The sequence below is a fragment of the Bidens hawaiensis genome, unplaced genomic scaffold, assembly GCF_021521415.1.
Source record: "Bidens hawaiensis isolate Kalapana, Puna unplaced genomic scaffold, B.hawaiensis_p1.1 tig00048415_1, whole genome shotgun sequence".
Lineage (NCBI taxonomy): Eukaryota > Viridiplantae > Streptophyta > Magnoliopsida > Asterales > Asteraceae > Bidens > Bidens hawaiensis.
In genome coordinates, this window is record NW_027498679.1 from 71346 (window position 1) to 92083 (window position 20738).

General features: G+C 33.3%; 1 protein-coding gene across 2 annotated transcripts; it reads right to left on the reverse strand.

Moving 5' to 3' along the window:
- Positions 1-5213: 5213 nt before the first annotated feature.
- Positions 5214-8377, reverse strand: LOC143597522 (ethylene receptor 2-like). 2 transcript variants are annotated; one of them, XM_077076003.1, is made up of 2 exons: positions 6302-8370; positions 5214-6114 (listed from the first exon to the last, which is right to left on the reverse strand). In XM_077076003.1, the coding sequence occupies exons 1-2, from the start codon at positions 8039-8041 to the stop codon at positions 5572-5574; spliced, it is 2283 nt and encodes a 760-aa protein (XP_076932118.1). In that variant the 5' UTR covers positions 8042-8370; the 3' UTR covers positions 5214-5571. The 2 variants fall into 2 exon arrangements, with proteins under 2 accessions (XP_076932118.1, XP_076932119.1); XM_077076004.1 differs by having other exon boundaries at positions 6058-6181; positions 6240-8377.
- Between the last annotated feature and the right edge of the window lie 12361 nt (positions 8378-20738).

The window sequence follows — 20738 nt, forward strand, 5'->3', positions numbered from 1 at the left end:
AGGAAAATATTAAAATTTCATGTTACAGAGAATTTTAAGAAAGGGAGGGGAGGGGAGGGGAAATGAGGGAAAATACTAGAATATTTATATAGTAAATTATATAAAACTTCGTTAAATTATCATCCTTTCAAATTGGAGAGATTATGAGAGAAAATATTTATGTATAATTATAACTTTTATCAATTCATAAATTACCCTTATATCTAACTTCATGTAATGGTTTACTTAAAGGGTATAATAGGAAAATGTATCTTTCTTTTCTTTTCTTCTTAACTCGGGAACACCTAAAATTTTTAATTTCCCTCCCTTTCCTTTCCTTTTAATTAAACTCGGGAACACAAAATAAAACTCACATATTTTCCTTTCCCTACCTTTCTTTCCTGTCATAATTCCTCTTCCTTCCCCTCCCTTCGTTATTGAACTCTTTTGTTATTGCAAAAGATCCATTGGGCTTAAGGTCGGCCCATCACACAGTTTGGGTCTTTGGGATAGAAGTGACAACTGCAGACATGGTTGGGCTTAGGCCTAACTTTTCTTTTTCGAAAATCATTCCAAATAAATAACTGTCACAACTCATAAGTCAAACTCATACATATGCATATACACTTGTTTATAGATACACACATGCACCTAGTTTCGGACCTAGACCAGAGCTCCAGGTCAAGTCACCCTCTTATATATGTACAATTATACGTGGATCCGTAAGATGATACAACTACACGGCAATTCTACCTAGCTAGTATAAGCAAATTCCATAATAATTGAATTACAAAACACATCTTTCTATACATTCAATCCAAATCCACATGTATGAATTATAACACAACCCGAGAACGACAAGAACATGCATTCATGTAAATATGTTGGAACCAAACACTTACATTGTACATGTAAGACTAGAGTAACCTAAAGACAGGCTTGGCATGTCAATCTAGATAATAAGAAAATTTTGTTTGGTAAAACAAAAGAATAAGAAATCTAACGAATAATAAAAGATTTCCACTTATAGCAAAGCTATTGGTGGGGTATGCGGAGTGTTTGGCAGGGGCAAACTTTACGTCTATCCTGGATGATAGAGAGATTGTTCCTGCTGATACCCACTTTACCGTATAGAAATCTGGATTAAAGAAATTATCTAAGAGAATCAAAGCAAACAACTTGAAGAGCTACATAGAAAAACGAAGAGCTACATATAATGGTGAGAAAACAACCACTTAATTGTGAGAAAACTATAAGAGCTAGGTATGAAAAGCGAAGTGACAAGAAAAATAACCTATGGGGTAGTCCCTTATACACCCCCTAGATGGTCTATAAGCCAAGACCACACTAAGACAAGGTTAAGGCTAAGACAGACAAAACTCTACCGATCATGTCTCTCTATCATGTTCGATTAATTGACCAATAACCACTTTCTTTCTACTATATATTATTTGCCATCAACACTTGCAGGTAATTTTTTTCGATTTTACGTTGCAAAGTTACCAAGAGTACTTGAATTTGACTATAATTCTTCTACTTATGGTTTTTGGACTGAATTGAACAAAGCTTGACCTTTCTAAAATTGGTGAAACAAATACATAAAGTGATAAAACCTTGACGGTTGACATTACTTAGTGTTTTAGTCAGCTTGGGCTGCTTTGTTGTTAATCTAAGTTAGCACATGGTTATTGTCCCTTTGGCAATAATACAATCATTTCACACTCTGTACCACTTTAGAGATTTTGTCCAACTTGTCTTGATAGATATTAATACATGTTTAGACAATACGGCCAATCCCCAAAAACCGTCCTCACCCGACACCCAACTAACTCGACTGGCCCGTTTTACCAGGCTTGTGTTTAACCAATATACCAACGGAACTAAAAACCAATCAAAACTTGATTATTTTGTGATTTTGTCTTCAAACTATTAGAATGTAAATAATATCTAAGACTTCTTAACAAATGAAAGCAAATATGTAAAAGCCATTTGTAGAATCAGCATCCAATGAAAATGACAAGACTAAGTAATTATATTATATATAACTATTAAAGTAAACCTTAAATCAAGATATAGACCAATGAGGAATTTGGGTCCCAGATGGCCTTTAAAACTGAAACACATATAAGTTGTCTTTTAACTAAAACCAAATTCATGCATGCTTCTCTTCTCTTTCCTTTCATCAATATTATTGTCAAACAAGACATGTTATCTCCATTGATATTAGGCTCTTTTAGTACAAACACTTCATGACACCATGTGACTGTCACGTGTCATTTTCTAAAGATTGATTAAATGTGACAATCGTCAATTTCAGGTTAACTCCGTTAACTCAACTCCGTCAATTCAAACTTTAAGATCGTTAAATCTATAACGCACACTTCATTACATTTAAACTAGGGTTTAAATGACGCTTAACACTTACTACATGTGTAGTCTTTCGGGATTTGCACCGAAACGCAAACGAGTTGACGCAAACGATTGATAAATGAACGAAAAACGTCAAAACAATAATTATGTGATAATTATGTGTTAGATATATGTGTGTTACTTGATTATGTTATGTGGAATGTTAAACAAGAAACAAGAACCAATTAGTTAGGCTAGAGATGTAAAACTTGGAAGTAGAGGGACTAGAGTGTAACTTGTATAATTATAAATATAACCTTAACTACAAACCCTAACTTATTTTCTTTTCTTTTCCCCCACACCACAAACCCCGATCGGCCCTCCCTTTGTTCTCCACGGCTGCCGTCCACAAGAACACACACATATACACATCAAATCAAGTGATTAATCCAAGAACTAGGTGCTAGGAAGGTATAATTGATCATCCTTTACCTTATTGTTGTTTAATTTTGATGTTTAATGGGTTAAGTACAAACCCTAGGCAGCCGATTTTGTTCATGTATATGGTTAATATGATTGTTGTTAGTTGGATAATGAATTGATAACTAGATTGATGTTGTTGCATGATTCGTTGTTGTCTTTGATTTGAGTTAAAACACAAACCCTAATCTTGTATGTATGGTGTAATTGAGATGCATGGATAGTAGTATTAGTGTCTAGCATGTTATATGATTTATTTGTGATCCATGGCTAGTGAAATTGTTAAGTTTTGATGTGAACAGAATCTGGGCAGAATGTGTATACGATGTTTAAATGACTGTAACGAAGTGTAAACGTGAAAATTGGTTGAGATTGTGGGTACTGCAGTAAACTAGGTTGAGTCTAGTTTCCATGAAGTATAAGTTTGTAATTTTTGGACAAGTAGAAGTGTACTTTTATTATTTTACAAAAACGTGGTGCAAAGCTGAGCTGTTAGACCTGCTGTTAGGTTAAGTTGTAAATGTTATATCTCATGAACCACGAGGCCAATTGGGTTGGTTCCACTTCTGGAAGTTGACTCATTGAGTTAGGAACCAAACCCAAGTGGTCTTGCATTTATTGGATTTTTCGTTTAACGGGAATTGCAAATAACATTCTGTTGCGCATGAATCTGACTGATATGAGTTTGCTGTAATGTTTTGGTCATTATAAGAAAAATATGTGGAATAAAAATAAGATAAAATATGTTCTGGAAACCTAAGATATGTATGCTTCTGTGGTGATTTTTGATGAATTAATTGAGACGTTATGATCGGTGAAATAGTACAATCTTTCAAGTAGAAATTCTGTCATAATGAAACTAACTGCTGAGTTGTGTAAAAATGCATGAAATATGATAGTTTTTATATATTTGTTATGTTTTGACCAAAATACCCTTGCGGGGAATAGTTGCTAATTGATTGCCATGAATTGACCAAATTGCCCTTATGGGGAATAATGGTTAGTTAATTTTGTTTGTTGACCAAAATGCCCTTACGGGGATAATTGCTAGTAAAGTATGTTATTAGTACGTGACACGAAAGTAATTGCTCACTCATGTATCGTATCACAATTGTACTTGTTTAAGTCACACACGATTCACAAACGAAACACGAAATCTGTTACGTGCATAGGTATTATGTGCCGAGTCTAGAGACTCGTTAAACGTACCGATACTTAGAAAATCTCTTTGTTATTTAGAACGCTAGAGAGTTTCTACGACGCGCATCACTTGGTGATCTATATCGGGATATTCTTCGCAAACAGTGAGTTTCACTTACCCCGCTCTTTGAACTGTTTTCAAACGTTTTTCACTTGGGGGAGATAACATACTCCGATAAACGCATTTTCTGAGATAAACGCATATTTAAGATTTTGTTATAAATTATATATCACTTGTAAAGGCTAAGCGGCAAACGTAACATTTGAAGTCCCACACATCGAACCGGTTAATATTTGGAATAGCGAGTCACTGTTGAGTAGTACTACTGGGTTTGACAAACCCCACCCGACGCTAAGCTCAACTGGAGGTTGAGTGGGTGTAATTTTGGCTAACACTTACCATGGTCTGGGTTGACCTGGTGACGGGCACTTGATAAACAGTCAGCTTCGGTCTCGAACCACTTAGCGATACTTGTTGTATAGATTAGCTACCTATCGATATATAATTTGACGTAACACTATCTGGTAATGCAAAACACTTAAACGCCGTAACGTGGTTACGCAACACTTAAACGCCGTAACGTGGTTACGCAACACTTAAACGCCGTAACGTGGTTACGCAACACTGAAACGCCGTAACGAGGTTACGCAAAACACTTAACGTAAACGCTGAATGCAAACGCTAAACGATTTATCTTATATAACTTGTGAACTCACCAACCTTGTGTTGACACTTTTAGTATGTTATTCTCAGGTAGCCGAGGCGGGCGCGCGGTTTAGGAGCATGCATTAAATGAAAACACTTTTATTCTGCAAACTTATTTTTAACAGTTATCTTTGGTTTTAAGTCGTCCTGCGTGATGCAGCTTTTGAATTAAGGTTTTTACGCTTCCGCACTTATTTGCATTTAAACGTTTTTATGGTTTGATTATAACTGATGATTCCGATCCTGCCAGTTCACACCCTCTGACGGTAAAACTCCGTTAGTGGATTTTGAGGGTGTGACATTAAAGAAATTTGTTTTTACACGGCATGCCATCATTAATTCTTCAACATTACGTGTAAGTAACTTTAAAAAAATAAAATTTGAACAAAAACAAGTTATGTGTAAGTGAATTTAAGATTTGAATCGAATTGAATTCCAAGTATAAATTCGGTTTAGAATCCGATTCAAGTTCAGATTCGATTTCCTAATTCTAATTTGTTTTCATTTTCGAAAGAACTCAAATTCACATAACTTGAAAACCGACACGACGAACTAAAAGAGTCCAATATCAATGGGAGAAGGGAGATAACATGTATAAATAACAATCATTTAACAAAAGATAACTCTTGCATACTCAAAATTATTAATCTATTAAAGATTTCCTCAAATAGAGCTTCATATAGAATATCATATCCTTCTTTAACTCCATCTTTACACTATACGTATATTATAATAATAATTCTACCAATATCCAAAACATCCTCTATTTCAGTTAGATATGTTAGTTTATTAATCAACCATCAACCACCTTTGACCACCTTCTTCGATCACCGATTTTGACTTTGACTTTGACTTCATCAGACCTTATTGGCTTGAATCAACACCCTCCTTAACTCATCAGCAATAGCCTTCAAAAGAACCGGTTTTTGAATAACCCCATTAATCCCAAACTGTATGCATCTTTCCCACAAATCTTCATCCGCACTAGCGGTTGAAGCAATAATCAACGGCCAGTTTCGGCTTCTAAACTTTCTTAACCAAGATGCAACTTCAAACCCATCTAAATCGGGCATTTGTAAATCCAGAATCAAGATTTGGTAAGCCAATACAGGTGGCGCGAGAGCCGTGAGACAATCATAACCCGAGGTCACGGTCATAACCACACAACCCAATTTCTCAAGCAGCTTACGGGTCACGGCCCGATTAGTGTCGTCTTCGTCAGCTAAAAGAACGTGAAGGCCTCTAAAGATTGAGTTTGATTGCGGGTTGTGATCTGATGAGTCACTCGTTTCAGATAACCCGATCATGATTGAAGGCCGAAGTTGAAACCCGAGAACAAATGACATGCTTTGATCAAACTCTACTGGATTCGGGATCACCCGAATGCTTCCTTGCATCATCTGCCCAACAACCGACATTCGTTTTAAATCATATTAGCCAAAAATATTAATAATAACAGACTATTAACTTTAAGTGCTTTTGACCCACAACAAGTAAACGGGTCAACACTTTCAGCAAATAAAACTACAAAGATCAAGCAACAAATTTTCTTAATAATAATTCAGACAATCGACTTGAAATACTAACCTGAACCAACTTTCTGCACATACTAAAGCTCAAACTTTCCTCAGCCACCAATCTCCGGTTTCTCTGATCACTTGAAGATGGTTTAACCACAGAAAAAGCATCATTTAACCCAATTTCAAACTTAACACTAACAAAACCATCACTAGAATTCGATCTCCAAGAACGCCATTGTTGATCACCTCTCCCAATGCTTCCACTTTCTCTAGAAACCCTAAAACTTAAGTACCCACCCCCATTACCCCAACTTAAAAGATTCCCAATCATATGCAAGATAACCTGTAAAACCCTTCTTTCATCCCCCATTACATTATTTGGTAGATATTTATCAATATTCATGTCAAAGTCGTAACCTTTATTAACACACAAACACTTTGCAAGACACGCGACTTCTTTAATCATACCATGAAGCTGAAAAGATCTCATTTCCAGCGTAAACTTGCCATTATCTTTAGAATAATCATCCATTACATCATTAATCAACATTGAAAGCACACTGCTTGTTTTGACCATTGTGTCAACAAGAACCCTTTGTTGACTTTTTAAACTCTCGTCTTGTAAAATCGAAAGCGAACCCATGATTGAATGCATAGGTTTTCTTAAACCCTTGCTCATAACCGCTTGAAACGAAGCTCTAGCTTGACTGGCCCTCATTGCTTCTTGTTTAGCTTCTTGTAAAGCTTGGTTTTGAGCCACTAATTTGTCTCTCATGAGTCTAGATTCTTCTAGAACCGCAGCATGCGAGAGTGCAACCGCTACTTGGTCAGCAACTACTTTAACTATTTCAAGCTCTGAATTCGTCCAAGATCGAAAATTTCCACCCGGTAGAACCAAAACTAGTATTGCATAACAAGCTTGAATCATTTCTGGGGTCCCACCTTTAAAGTCAGCAACTCGAAGCATTGGCATACGGATTGCAGCCATGGCTCCCGGTTGACTCGACCCGCCACTGCTTAACTCGGCTAATCTTGACTCGGGTTCTAATAACTTCACCACTTCACTTCTTTTGATTTCTTGAACATCAGAATCACTGATTGGAATGCAAAACTGATCAACAGCTGAAGAATCACCTCCTTTTAAATGATGGGTGAGATTCATCACCGTTTTAGCTTCGTCTGGCATCCAAATCGCACAGTTTTGTAAATCTAACGTCTCAGATAGTTTATCGAGAGTCGTGTAAAGAATCTTGTGGCGGTCAAGAGACTTTCTTATTTCTTGTGTGAGCATATGAACGTGCCACCCGGCTTCCTTTTGTTTCTTGATCATTCCCATTTCTCTACCGAGATCCCAAAACTTCTTTTTCAACATAAATTCTCTAACTTTAACTTTCAACAGCAACGGGATGAGAGTGATTAATGTAATAGCGGTTGCAAAAGAAACTAACGCGGTTAAGAATTTAAAAACAGTGAGTGCAAGCATTAGATGAAACGGGTGGGCGTCGTATGTCCAACCGTTGAGTAAATGTGTCATTCCACATAAGACAATAAAGAGAATGAATTGAACAAGTACCCATTTGAAAGGGACATTTGAACAACTAACAAAGTAAAGAAGTTCAATAGGGATCGAGAAATAAGCCACTGCTATCAAGAAATCACTCACTTTTTGTGTTTCCATTATGTTTCGGTACCCGAAGAAGCCTTCAGCCTCACAGTTACACCCCAAGAACCCATTATCAGACGCTGAAACACAGATCAAGAACAAGAAAATAACCCCGAAAGCACAAGTTCTCGACATCCGATTCATCCTCAAATAAACAACCTTCTCAACCCTTTTGTTGCATAATTTGATCAAATTAAAGAGAACCCTTAATTTCTCTTGAACTTAATACCCTGAATACCAAACAAAAAAAAGTTAATCTGAAATGAAAAGTCTTTGAGGAATTACGTCGAACAGTTGGTGTGCAAGATTTAATCTGAATTGGTAACGCCTATATAAAACAGTTGCTTAAATTAAACCCAAACCCGTACACATAATCCGATGAAAAAATTTAACAAAACCAAGAATCCCAAACTTCCAAGCAAATTGAACACAAAAACGAGAAAATACTGAAAACCCAACAAACAACCGATCGGAATTGAAGCAAAAAAAATGAAAAATGCAGGTATGAAGTGAGAACACATAATCCAATTGAGTTGATTACTTTGAATTGAAGGCTGCTGAAAACTAGATACATGAACCTTACTATCCACTTTCAAAACTGAAGGTTGGTTCGTAGGAGGGAAATGGACGATCAAACAGACGCCTTTTTCGTTAGATTTGTCCGCGCCCTTGTTCTTTTTGTTAACCAGACACAATGAAATATATATATAAATAATTAGCTGTGTAGATGTGTGCCCGCGCGAGGCAGTGAGAAACACTGGCCTTGATAATCATGTAGATTTACAGGTGCTTGTTGTTTTGTTTGTAACCGTGAAACCATTTATTGTTATAAGTAGATCGTAGTTCTTATTTTAAACTCAATTTAATATCGAAGTACAAACGAAAACGGAACCTAACCGTTGTTAATGGTTTGGTTTTGTTGGTTTTCAATTTTCAACGGTCTAGTTTCAGTTTTTGGTGACAAAAAACCGTTGGCTTGACTCATAGTTTAACCATCAAAATCGGACGGCAAATGCCTATACGTAAAATTTTACTTTTTTAACTGAAAAGAAACTATGACAATATCATACTCAAATTAAAGAAAATTAAATGCTCGTTTTTATGGTGTAATTTAAAAAAAAAATATTAATGTACGAAAAAGTTATGACCGTTTAAAAATTGTGGGGGTATTTGGGTAAAAAATGAAATTATAAAGAATAGATGGTTAAAAGATGAATGACCAAATTTATAACTATTCTTTATATTTATAAAAGTTTATTAACGTTCAGGGGAAAGGTTGTAAGTATTTTGAAGAGAATTGATTTAATGCGACAATTAGTACTTTACCCTCATTTTAGGGTGTACATTGTGTTTAAACAATTATAAAATCCCTTAAAAATTAGTGCCCCTCTTTGATGCATTATATATAGTATAGATATAGATAATGAGAAACATAAAGATGGGTTTTACGTTATATAAGTACAATTTTGTTAGTGTAGGTGTTTACGGTGCGGTTTTAACGATTTTAGAAAATTCTGGGTTGAAACGTTAACTATGGTTTTAAAGGATGACATGTGGAACTGGATGGTTAGACAGCTCGGTTTTAGACTTTTAACGGTTTAACTGTTAGATGAGATAACGGTAAATATTCAATTGTCAATACAGTTTAGAATATATGTTCTTATTGGATATTATTAGTGTGAGTCCACATGCTCATCATAGGTTTATAGGGCTTCTATAACAATCTTATATATTGTATGGAAACGTTAATCAATAAACAATGGACTATTTACCGTTATCTAATAATTACTGATAGGTTTGATGGTTTTTACTAGATTTCTTTTTATCAAATTGTTGATTTTGTTATAGTTAATATAAAATTAAAACTAAAATAATTTTTTTCCCAAAAACAGGCACTCGACTAGTCGACGACGTATTTATGACTTTGAAAGTCCTTGCACGATTTAGAAAAACACAACAAAATCAGTCAACAAAGATTTATTATATTAAAGTTTATATGCTTGTTTAGAATGCATGTGACATTCAAAATTATTATCCCTTAAACAAGTGACGGATCCAGAAAATTTTTTCACAGGGTCGGGAATTTTTATGGTCGGTACTAATACAACTGTCGGGTCGAATTGGGTCGGGTCGAATCGGATCGAGTCGGGTCATATATATAAAAATAGGATTACCAAACAAAATATTATATAACAAATATATTAAAGTTGTTCTCTACGAGTTTTCATTTTTTGAAATCTAATCATTACATCATCTACTTTAACATTGACAAGCAAGTCTTTCTCAATGTAACAAATACAACTGTCGCTTAAATTTTCATCACCCATTCGATTATGCAAATCGGACTTCACATACTTCATCACCGAAAAGGATCTTTCAACGGTTGCGGTTGCGACGAGTAATACCAAAGCTAACTTTAATAAACGATACACCAATGCAGAGGAATGGTGTTTCTTTGTTTGAACCATTAATTGAATAAGACTTGCTAAACCATTCAAGTTTTTAAATCAGTTATCTCCTTTCAAATTGTCGATGTATGTTGCGAGTTCAACCGGGAGTCTTCTTTTATCACATTCATCAAAATCATATGGGTACAACTCGACTAATCGTAATATTTTTTGAATAGAAAATGCCCGAAAATTATCATAAGGAGTCAAACAACTCAAAGAAACAAGTAAGTCGGATGTTACCTTGTTAAAATGGTCCCCAAACTCTTGGATTTGCAAATCTAGAACCGCATTGAAGCAATAATACTCATAATAGGGGCTATTTTTCATGTTTGTTTTTTTACATAGTCTAAATATCATAAACCTAAAAAACTAAAAGCCAAACTAAATTAGACATAAATTGAATGTATTATGTTATACCTGGAAGGAAAACAATTTTAGTGGATGTTGGGTTGTTGCCTGTTGGAAACTTGGAAACAATTTGTAGTGCAGTAGTGGACGTGAGATTGTGTGAGAAGATAAGGTGTCAAGGACGACGTGAGATTGGTCGGAATTTCTGATTCCGGTGAGGCGGTGACTGATGAGAAAATGACGAAGTGAGGCAGCAGAGACGGTAAAAAAAATAAATTTTAGAAGTTAGAATGAGATTGGGTTTTGGGCTAAAAATTGAGTAGGGTTTGAATTGGGTTTTGGGCTTAAAAATTGGATTGGATATTGGACTAATGGACTTGAAAATATTAAAGTTAAATTTAATAGAAAAAATTGTTTATATAACGTTTATATAATTATATTTATAAAATTGTCATTGTATTTTTTGTTAGGTTTAGTCTCAAAATATTATGGGGGTCGTCTCGAAATTATACAGGGTACGGCTTCAAAGTTTCACAGGGGTCGATGCCAAAATTTTACAGGGGTCGGTCGAGAATTTTTCGGTATATTAACACTAAAAAAAAATTCACAGGGGAAGGGGGACATCCCCCACTATAAAGTGGCTACGCCCCTGCCTTAAACTTGTCAAGTTAGTGTAGTGTAATTTTGGTGTACAAAACAGTTGAACGCCGCTTCAATAAATTTTGATTTAAGAGGTAGCGGGTTATTATTTTACATATCTTTATAAGTATAACAATGTTGGCAGGTGTAAGGATCTTTATATAGCAAAAATGGGTTGACATATATATTTTCGTGTTTTTTAAATACGTTTTGAGAAAACTGTGTTAAGTGATTTTTTTTTATGAAAAATGAGAAAATATGCTGATATTTGATGACATGAACCCTTTTTACTAAAAGTTTAATATATTAATCAGGTTTATAATTATAATATATACAAATAACTACATATTTTAAAAACAAAAAACTATATATAAATAATAAAAATTAAATGGTTTGTTTTATTTACACGTCGATTACAAGTTCAAACCAGGCTGAACTATTAAACCAGCAAACCATCAAAACCGAACCGTAAACTAAGCCATTTGAATCTCAACCAGTCAATTTGCTTCGGTTTGAATTGTTCATTTTCAACATTTTAAATACACCCAAGAATCAATAACCGGCATAAGTCTTAAAGTTTGGACTGTATGAAATTAACGAGCTGGGATCATTTTTAAACCCAACTTGTTAGATACCAAATTCCTCTTTCTATAAAAGTTGGTGTAAAAAACACGGGTTTAATATGGGTTAATACACGATCAAAAGGTGTTTATTTTATAACTTTTGAGCATTCAAAAGTATTTTCATTAGATAATTAACAATATAAAACAATTTGTTGTCAAAATTTTGTATTTATTCCTACCGGCTTTAGCTAATAATTCAATCAACTTGGCGATATTTTCTAGACATATAACATTAAAAAAATAAAAAATTGTCTTTTAAAATTAAAACTTTATTGACCAGAGTGTGATGGCTTACTTTTGACCTATAACGCAAGCCGAAATTGAATAGAAATATTTGATTATTGAGAAATGTTAATAGATCCGTTTTTTATCATTTCGTTTTCGCCTTAGTTATGAATCAGTTTCGATTAAGATTAACCTACGAGGGGCTAAAATTTCATTGTCCTTTTTCTTGCTATAGGTTGTGGGATAAAGTATTAAAGTTTGGGAATTATTAAAAGTTTTGTTAAGGATTCAAACCATTTTATACAAATAATACAATCACTACACACAAGTAAATAAACGAGAAAAAAATTAAACGGATAGCTACATTAAAAATTACAACTATAAAAACGGAATTACGGAAACATGTAATTGATGCATGGGTACCAAGTACCAACAAAAGTGATAGCTACATTAAACATTGAAGAGATGGTGTATTAACATAGTCGAGATTAAAATTGCTAACTAGCTATTAGTTAGCGTGTAACGGATGTGAACGCACATGAGAACTTTCACTCACACGGGTTACCTCTCTTTTGAGAGAAGTATTGGTAGAAAAGTCAAACAACTGCGTAACAAATAAATCATACAAGTCAAGGCACAATGAAAACATCGTTGACTGCTTGATGCCACTTGGAAATCGGAAAGAAGGAACAGTTAAATTTTACTCTCATTTGTCTAATATACAATTAGGATTTAGAGACGACACCTTAAATCGAGGGTATATTTGTAGTATCCCAAAAACACATACACACATATAGGAGAATTCTATGCAAAACACTAATATATATTGCTAGAACAAGAAAACTTCATAAATGAGTTCATTATGCAAAACACTCCTCCCTATTTTGATATTTCTTGTTCATTTTTGAATAACTGAAAACCAAATCTACTTATATATAGATTACAATGAAAAAGATAACCAAGTAAAAATAAGCTTGCTCAAATTATGGTAATGATAAACGTTAATAGATAATCCAAATAGCAGAACAAAAGACAGAATAATGTCTAACAAACAAACTTAAAGATAAATGATAAATCAAATAATATTAACTATAGTTGATACCAAACTAGATTAACTTGCCCCCTTGAGTTAGACGCTCACAGCAACGTGTAGCTTGAAACGAAGGGTGACAAAACGAGCATATGAGAAACCTTGGTTCTAGCTTCATCACTTTAATAATTCATTATGTATTCTTTTAGGAGCATTTTTGAATGAATTTTTTTTCGTACCGAATAACTAAAAATCAGACTTGTTTATATAAAGAGACTAGATGGGTGCCCGCGCGATGCAGCGGGTGTTTGAACATGTTAATCACATTCAAATATAAGTGTTTATGGTTCGGTTAAAACCTTGAAATCGTTTAAATCGGTCATTGGTTTGAACTCTTTTTTCTTTTTCTTTTTTACTTTTGGTTTGTTGGTCGGTTTCAAAATTTTCAAAACGTAGTGAACGGTTGGTTCGCGGTTTATATCGGCAACCGGCCATATGAAACCAGAAAAGACTGTAAATTAACGTAGTTGCAATATGATTCCTTTTGTAATCTTTGTTGTTATTGTTACACGTCCTAGATCTTCCATTAATATTTACCATTTATGTGGCTAAAATTATCATTTTTTATTTATGATCATCTCAAGTATCATATTATGTTGGTTTTAGTTAAAATTGATGGTACATTTAAATTATTAATTATTTTAAACTAAATTTATTATTAAAGTTTAAACTATGAAACCAAACTGAAACCGGGCCATTAGTAACGATTCGGTTTCAACTTACAATGGCTGAGTTTGGTTTTGGACGACAAAAAATCAGTATTAACGGTTGGACTCACAAGTTTAACTTAAAAACCATCAAAACGACACTGCACACCCCTACGTAACATATTAATTTATTTAAAATGCAAAAATATTACAACAATATCATATTCAAATTAAAGAGAATAAAATGCTCGTTTTTATGGTGCAATTTGTTTATAAAAATATTAACGTATGAAAAGGCTATAGTCGTTTAAAAATCATGGGTGGGAAGTTAGTTTACAAGTTAAATTAAAAAACATAATATGGTTAAAGATGAGGGACCAAACTTGTAAGTTGAATTAATTGTGTTTAAAAAGACATGTTTACCCTTACTAACACATGTACATCATGCTTTAAGTGTTGTAAATTACTTAAAAATTGGTGTCTTAATTTGCCCTTATTTGGTGTATTATATACAGTATAGATTATAATAAGAAAATTAATGAAAAACTAACCAACTAATAATAAAGTTATCAAACAAAGATAATAAGAATAAAAACTATCATAATCTAATAATGAATTATAATAATAGACAAACATATACTGATACATAATCAAATAATGATAAATATGGTATATAATAAACTCAGTAAACTGCTGGTAAAAATAAATAAATAAATACTCGGTAAACAGACTTATTTTTAGAACTTGTAGATGGGAGTTGGTTGTTGCTTTATGTTGTAGTTTGGTGATCCTATAATTTTGTAGAACTTTTTTTGTATTCTTATAATTTGTTATTGGGTTATTTTGGATTGCAAGTTCTAAACGCAATTTCCTTTTCTAGGTAAATAGTACAGTTGAGAGTTGGTGGTTCTTGCTTTGGTTGGTGTCTAGTGATAAAAGGAAATTTATTTTTATTATTTATTATTTTTTTAAACATTGTTTGAAACTACACAATTTCCAAATGATATTTTCTGAGACCGAATATCAACTGCTCGTACAACAAGTGTATTTTTTCCTTTTTAAAACGGAGACTACCTTTAGCGTGACTCGATGGTCACATTACAGCTTGTGACCGACCCTAGTTTGGAACCCCCACAGAGTTTCTCCATAAAGGCATAACCCTTTGTGGACCCCCGCGTTCTCAAAGGAACATTCTTCCCTGATGCCACTTGACACTAGTTGTAGTGTCACAGGAATCGAAAACCCTCTAGCATAAACACAGGCAGAATAAAACACCCGTGTGGATCGGATTCGAACTGACGATCTCTCAAATGAAGCATAGGTTGGTTAAGTGGTAAATGTTTATTACATGGGTTTAAAGCCATGCATACCTACATAAATGACGACAGTATTACCACGTAGATTCGAAGTTTGCTGTGGAATGCTCTCTCGCCCCTAACCAAAGTTCATACAACAAGATTAATATTTAAATACATTAACTCCTAATTAGTTAATTATAATAGATAAACACGTCTTTCAAAATATCTAAAACGGGAATTTCATAACTTGGGTTGCCGTTGCATCAACACAATTGGGACACACTTTTGATTCTGACGTCTCCTACTCTTCTTCACCACTCTCATTGAACTACTTTTTAATTTTTTACTCATTTCTCTTTATTACTTTCTTTTTTTTTAATTATCACACTAACAAATCTACAACATTTCGATCCGATTAATACCTTTCCTAGAAAGTAACAATTTTAACAATAACTACTAAAAATACCTCTCGTTGAGGCGGAGCTTAAATCGAACAAAAAAAAAGCTACTAAAACGAATATTAATACATGCCCCGATAATACCGACACACGTATATATGTTTTTAAAGAATAGTGACATGTATTTTACATTAATAATCATGAAAAACAAAGAGCTCTAAAGTATGTTGTCCACTGGTAAACTATAAAATCGAGTCCAATTACAATTCAAAGCTTATTTATCTTAATGAACTCTGATTCTATTCAGTTCCATCATCAAATACAACACGTTCTTGGCTCCTATTAAAATGAAAACACTTGGGGCGTGTTTGTTTCACAGAATTCGTGAGAATTCAAAGGAATTGGAATTAAAATCCTATGACATGGCGTGTTCGTATCGTTGTAATTGGAATCTCAACACCATTTTTGTGTGTTCTGTTCAAAGAATTGGAATTGGAATTGGAATTGGATTCCTTCAAATTAAATGATTCCAAATCCTTCCAAAATGTGAAGGAATTCAAGGAAATTCATAAGAATCTTTTCTCAATTTTTTTTAACGAGGACAACGATTAAATATTTTAGTTTTTTTTTCTTTTTTTTGTTTTTAATTTATATTTTGAGTTATAAATTTTTTATTATTATTTTTGAATTTTTTTTGAGGGCCTTTGCTCTTAATAGAAAACCCATAAAAAATAATAAAAAATCATAACGCAAAATATAAATAAATACAAAAATCTAAAAAAGCTAAAATGTTTACGCCGTTATCCTTATTAAAAAAAACATGACTCCTATTCATTTATTAGACGAACACATTAAGAATGTAATTGGATTTCAATTCCCCCAAATTCCAATTCCTATTGGAATGTTCAGATTCCAATTCCAATTCCAATTTCATTCCATTCCGTGAAACGAGCGCGCCCTTAAATTAGAATCACGTTAACAGAATTGAAATCATCTTTAGAACAAACACATACCAACTCAAATAATCCAAAGTGAGTTTTTTACAAAACCCAACCCGATCCGACAAAAAATATTTTGGTGACCCTACCCGATACAACCGCCTCCATATAACAACCATACACCGAAAAATTATGACCCTGGCAAACAAAAAAATATAGGTCTAGCAATTTCTGTAATTTATACTTGTATAGTTGTTAGCCCTGCTTGTGGTGCGCACATATGATGTATATATGTGTGAATCCTCGGGTGGGCAAAAGTGAAATTGCACTAATTTTGACGTTATTTTACTAATCTCGTGAAAATAACGTTAAAAGTGACGGACGGTTAATCAGGCATCATGTAGTGGCGTTGATAGCCGAAAGACAAGGGTACATGCACCGATCAGCCGGTGTCCCGATGATTGAGTGCTATGTGCCTTATGTCCAAGGCTTGATGCAAAACTACTATCGAGCCGGGGGTCTCACCGAAAGCAGCCTCTCTATCCTTATAGGGTAGAGGTAAGGCTGTCTACATCTTACCCTCCTCAGACCCTACCATAGCTTTGCTATTGGTGGGATATACTGAGTACGATGATGATATGATGATACTTGTATAGTTGTATGTTTTGTTGTAAACTTGTATACGCCATGAGCATATAACTCTTATATAATATCATGATATCCCATTGAAAACCAAGTCTTGAACTTAATGATTGTATATATTCTTTTCATTCAAAGGTTCAACAATGTTAGGTTGGTTCTATATTTTCCACTTGGTAATAAGTGTGAGATATGTGGTACCAAACATGATTTAAGTTATTTATGGTAGCTTGATATTTTTTTCACCTTAAATAACTGGTCCACTTTTGTTGGTTGTCCTATACCAAATAAAATTATAAACTACAACAGCAATAGAAAAGTAACCAAAAAGATTTTACATATAGTGGATCATGACAACATAAAAGTTAAAAAAGAAAAATACATTGAACAAAGTAAATAACTTCACGCTACTTTTAATAAAATATAAATACTTAACATACATTTATTATCTTAGAGCATTTACAATAGCTTACTCGTAACAATTCCTGGGTCTATAATCTTTAAGAACTATATGAACTTCTACATCAGATCTCCCATATACTCCATGTCAATCAATCCGACCCCCACCCCACCACACACACACAACAATACTCCCCCATATTATCACACTTTGCTCCAACTTGAAGTTTGGATAGAGTTATGTAACACACAAACTCTAGTAGCATGGAAGTAACATGGTTCATTTATGACTATAAACATCAAACAGTTGGTCCAAGTTTCTAAGTTTGTCTGATGTAAAAAAGAAAGTAATACTCCATATTTTTCTTTTCACAACTAAATGTTGGATTCTAGAGGGATTAAACTTCTAACCTTATATTTTAAATCACCACCATCTTACAAACCACCAAAAATGAGAATGACAAGTAATATTTATAAATTGTATTACAAAAAGGAATCACAAATAGTGTTGATGACAATATAGACGTAAAAGAATACGTTCTGAAAAAAAAAGATAAGAGTAAATTACATTTGTATCTATTGATTATAAGTAGTAAAGCATCTTTAATAAAGTTTTACAAATAGATTAAGAAGCTTGAGCTCGGCTAACTTGGTTTTATTTATAAAATTGGTCAATTTGACACGATCCATACATTGTTAAAACTCATAAGAAATAAAATGACTTCATGAAAAAATAATGATGAAGAGTTGGATTAAAAAAACTAAAAGTCTTGTTGCTCGCTTACCCATTATCCAGATGTAGCTTGGTTTGTGTTATATATAAAAATTTACTATTAAAAAAAGTTATCAAATTAAAAAAAAAAGTCTTTTATTCGGGCTATAAATCATCAAAAGTTGAGGTTAACTTTTTTTAAAAAAATTCAAGCCACAAACGATTTCAAATTCAGGATCATATTCAAATTCGCAATCATACATATGAAGAACCTAAACACAAATTTGCGCATGTGTTGCACATGTGTGAACGGCTCAACGTGTGTGCACATGTCTATACTTGTAGAGTTGTAGTCATCTTTTGGTTATATTTCATTTTCATTAACGGTCGATGTCATAGTCTCATAGGGGTGATTCCAGACCTACCAAAAAATATTAAAAAATTGAACTAATTTTTCACATTAAAAATGTTGATTTAACTTAAATGAAAGGGTAAATGTTTCAAACTGCTCATTAGTTATTTTAGACTGAGTTGTTAAAAGCTTGAATCAAGTTGAGTTTAAATTAGCTCAAGCATAAAAACAAGTTCATTTAATAAGCGGGTCAAAGACCGAGCTGCACTTATTGAGCTCGAGTACACTTGCGAGTCTATACAAACCAGTTATTTATATAATTTTACTTAATTTACTATATATATATATATATATATATATATTTGTATAATTATAATTATTACTATACATAGAATCATGATAAAGTAATTTAAATGACACATAATGTTAACTATAAAAATATTATAAATATTTATTTTTCTAAAAACTGAGAAAGGCTCCAACCTAAAATTAATAAGGCCTATAGCCCACTCTCATAAGTTTCAAAATTTCTAAATATTTTCCTTTACTCTTTTCTCACTTGTCATATTGTAAGGATTGCCATATTAAGTCGATATTCAATCGTTGTTATTAGATATTGGCATCTTTGTTTAGCTGCAATATGCCACTATACAGTATATACTCCTACAAGGCTACAAGGCATGGTTTTCAATTCATTAGGGGTGTCAATCATTTTAGGTTGGTGGATTAACGGGTTGACATGTTCATTGTTCAACCTGAACACAACCTATATTTTATTTGTATCAAAAGTGTCAACTCTAATAACACAAAGACTTAAAATTAACGGAACTAGCAAAAAGGTAGAAACCAGTTGCACATGAAACAAAGAGAAAACAGAAACAAATCGATGCAAAGTCATAGGACAAATCCTTCCAAATGCAGTCTACTGGCTCTGGGAAGAAGGAAGATGGACTTTAAATAGATGTTTGGGCCGAATAATTGGGCCAAACCATACATATAAGCAGGACCCCAGGCTGCAAAAAGAACTCTTAACGGAAGCTTGGGCCAAACTCTGAATGAAACTTGGGCCAAACACTAGGCCACTGAAAAATATCCTTTTGTTCAACGACTTTTATTAAGCCTATTACTAAATATTTCAAACTTAGATAACTGAAAAAAAATACAGAACACATACCTCAACGAGTGGTCTGGTGGCCATTCTCTCTACATCGAATTTGGTCATATGTGAATTGCGAAGTATGAACATGTATATTGTTACCGAATATCATATGTGCTACTAGCATTTCAAAGGTTAAAGTTCATTGAACGAAATGCCTTTAGTTGTTCCATTTATACGTTTAGTATGGATTCATGTATCTTGTAGACTAAAGGTGCCACATTATTAGGGGGGGCACTATAGCTCGTGACTTAAAAGAACTTTTGACTTCACATACAATCTAATAAAATGCTTTTTTATATATATATAAATTTGTAATCAAATACTTAAATATGCTTAACCAGACAAACTCCAAAAGGTTATAATTTAGATTTATATTAGGGTGTTTGGGGCGCCTTCGATTTTGTCAAACTCCATCCACCTCTAGCTAATACCTCAATATCCTTACTTAACACGTACATGAATATTAATTAACACGCATATAAAAACTCTATTTGGTATTAGAGGGTTAGAGCATCTTAGTAGATCCTCTATCTCTATAATTATACTAAAAACCACTATATTTTTTTTTCTTTTTTTCAATTAAATAATATTTTTTATACCTTAATTATAAAGTTTTCTTTCTCCTTCACTCACAGTCACTTTAAAATGTATTAAAAATTTATAGACGATGAACAGTGTTTCTTCACTTTTTATGATTCATTTTTACATAATATTAAAAAATCCACTACTAGTTGTGCTTAAAAATCTAGTCAACCACTACTAGTTGTGCTTAAAAATCTAGTCAACTATTGATTCACATTACTTCCAGTAAAGCCAGGGTTTTGAATCGGCAAACCAAACTTTTTTACATTAAAATCGTTAGATATCGACCATAGGAAGTATATATGTAGTGAAAATAACAATTAAACACACACAAACGAAAAG

What these genes read in the sequence shown, in the direction of transcription:
- LOC143597522 (XM_077076003.1), bottom strand. Translation starts at nt 8,041, where the DNA reads ATGAATCGGATGTCGAGAACTTGTGCTTTCGGGGTTATTTTCTTGTTC. An exon ending in TGTGCAGAAAGTTGGTTCAG is followed by an intron (nt 6,115 to 6,301) that starts GTTAGTATTTCA and finishes GTTGTTGGGCAG; the next exon opens with ATGATGCAAGGAAGCATTCG.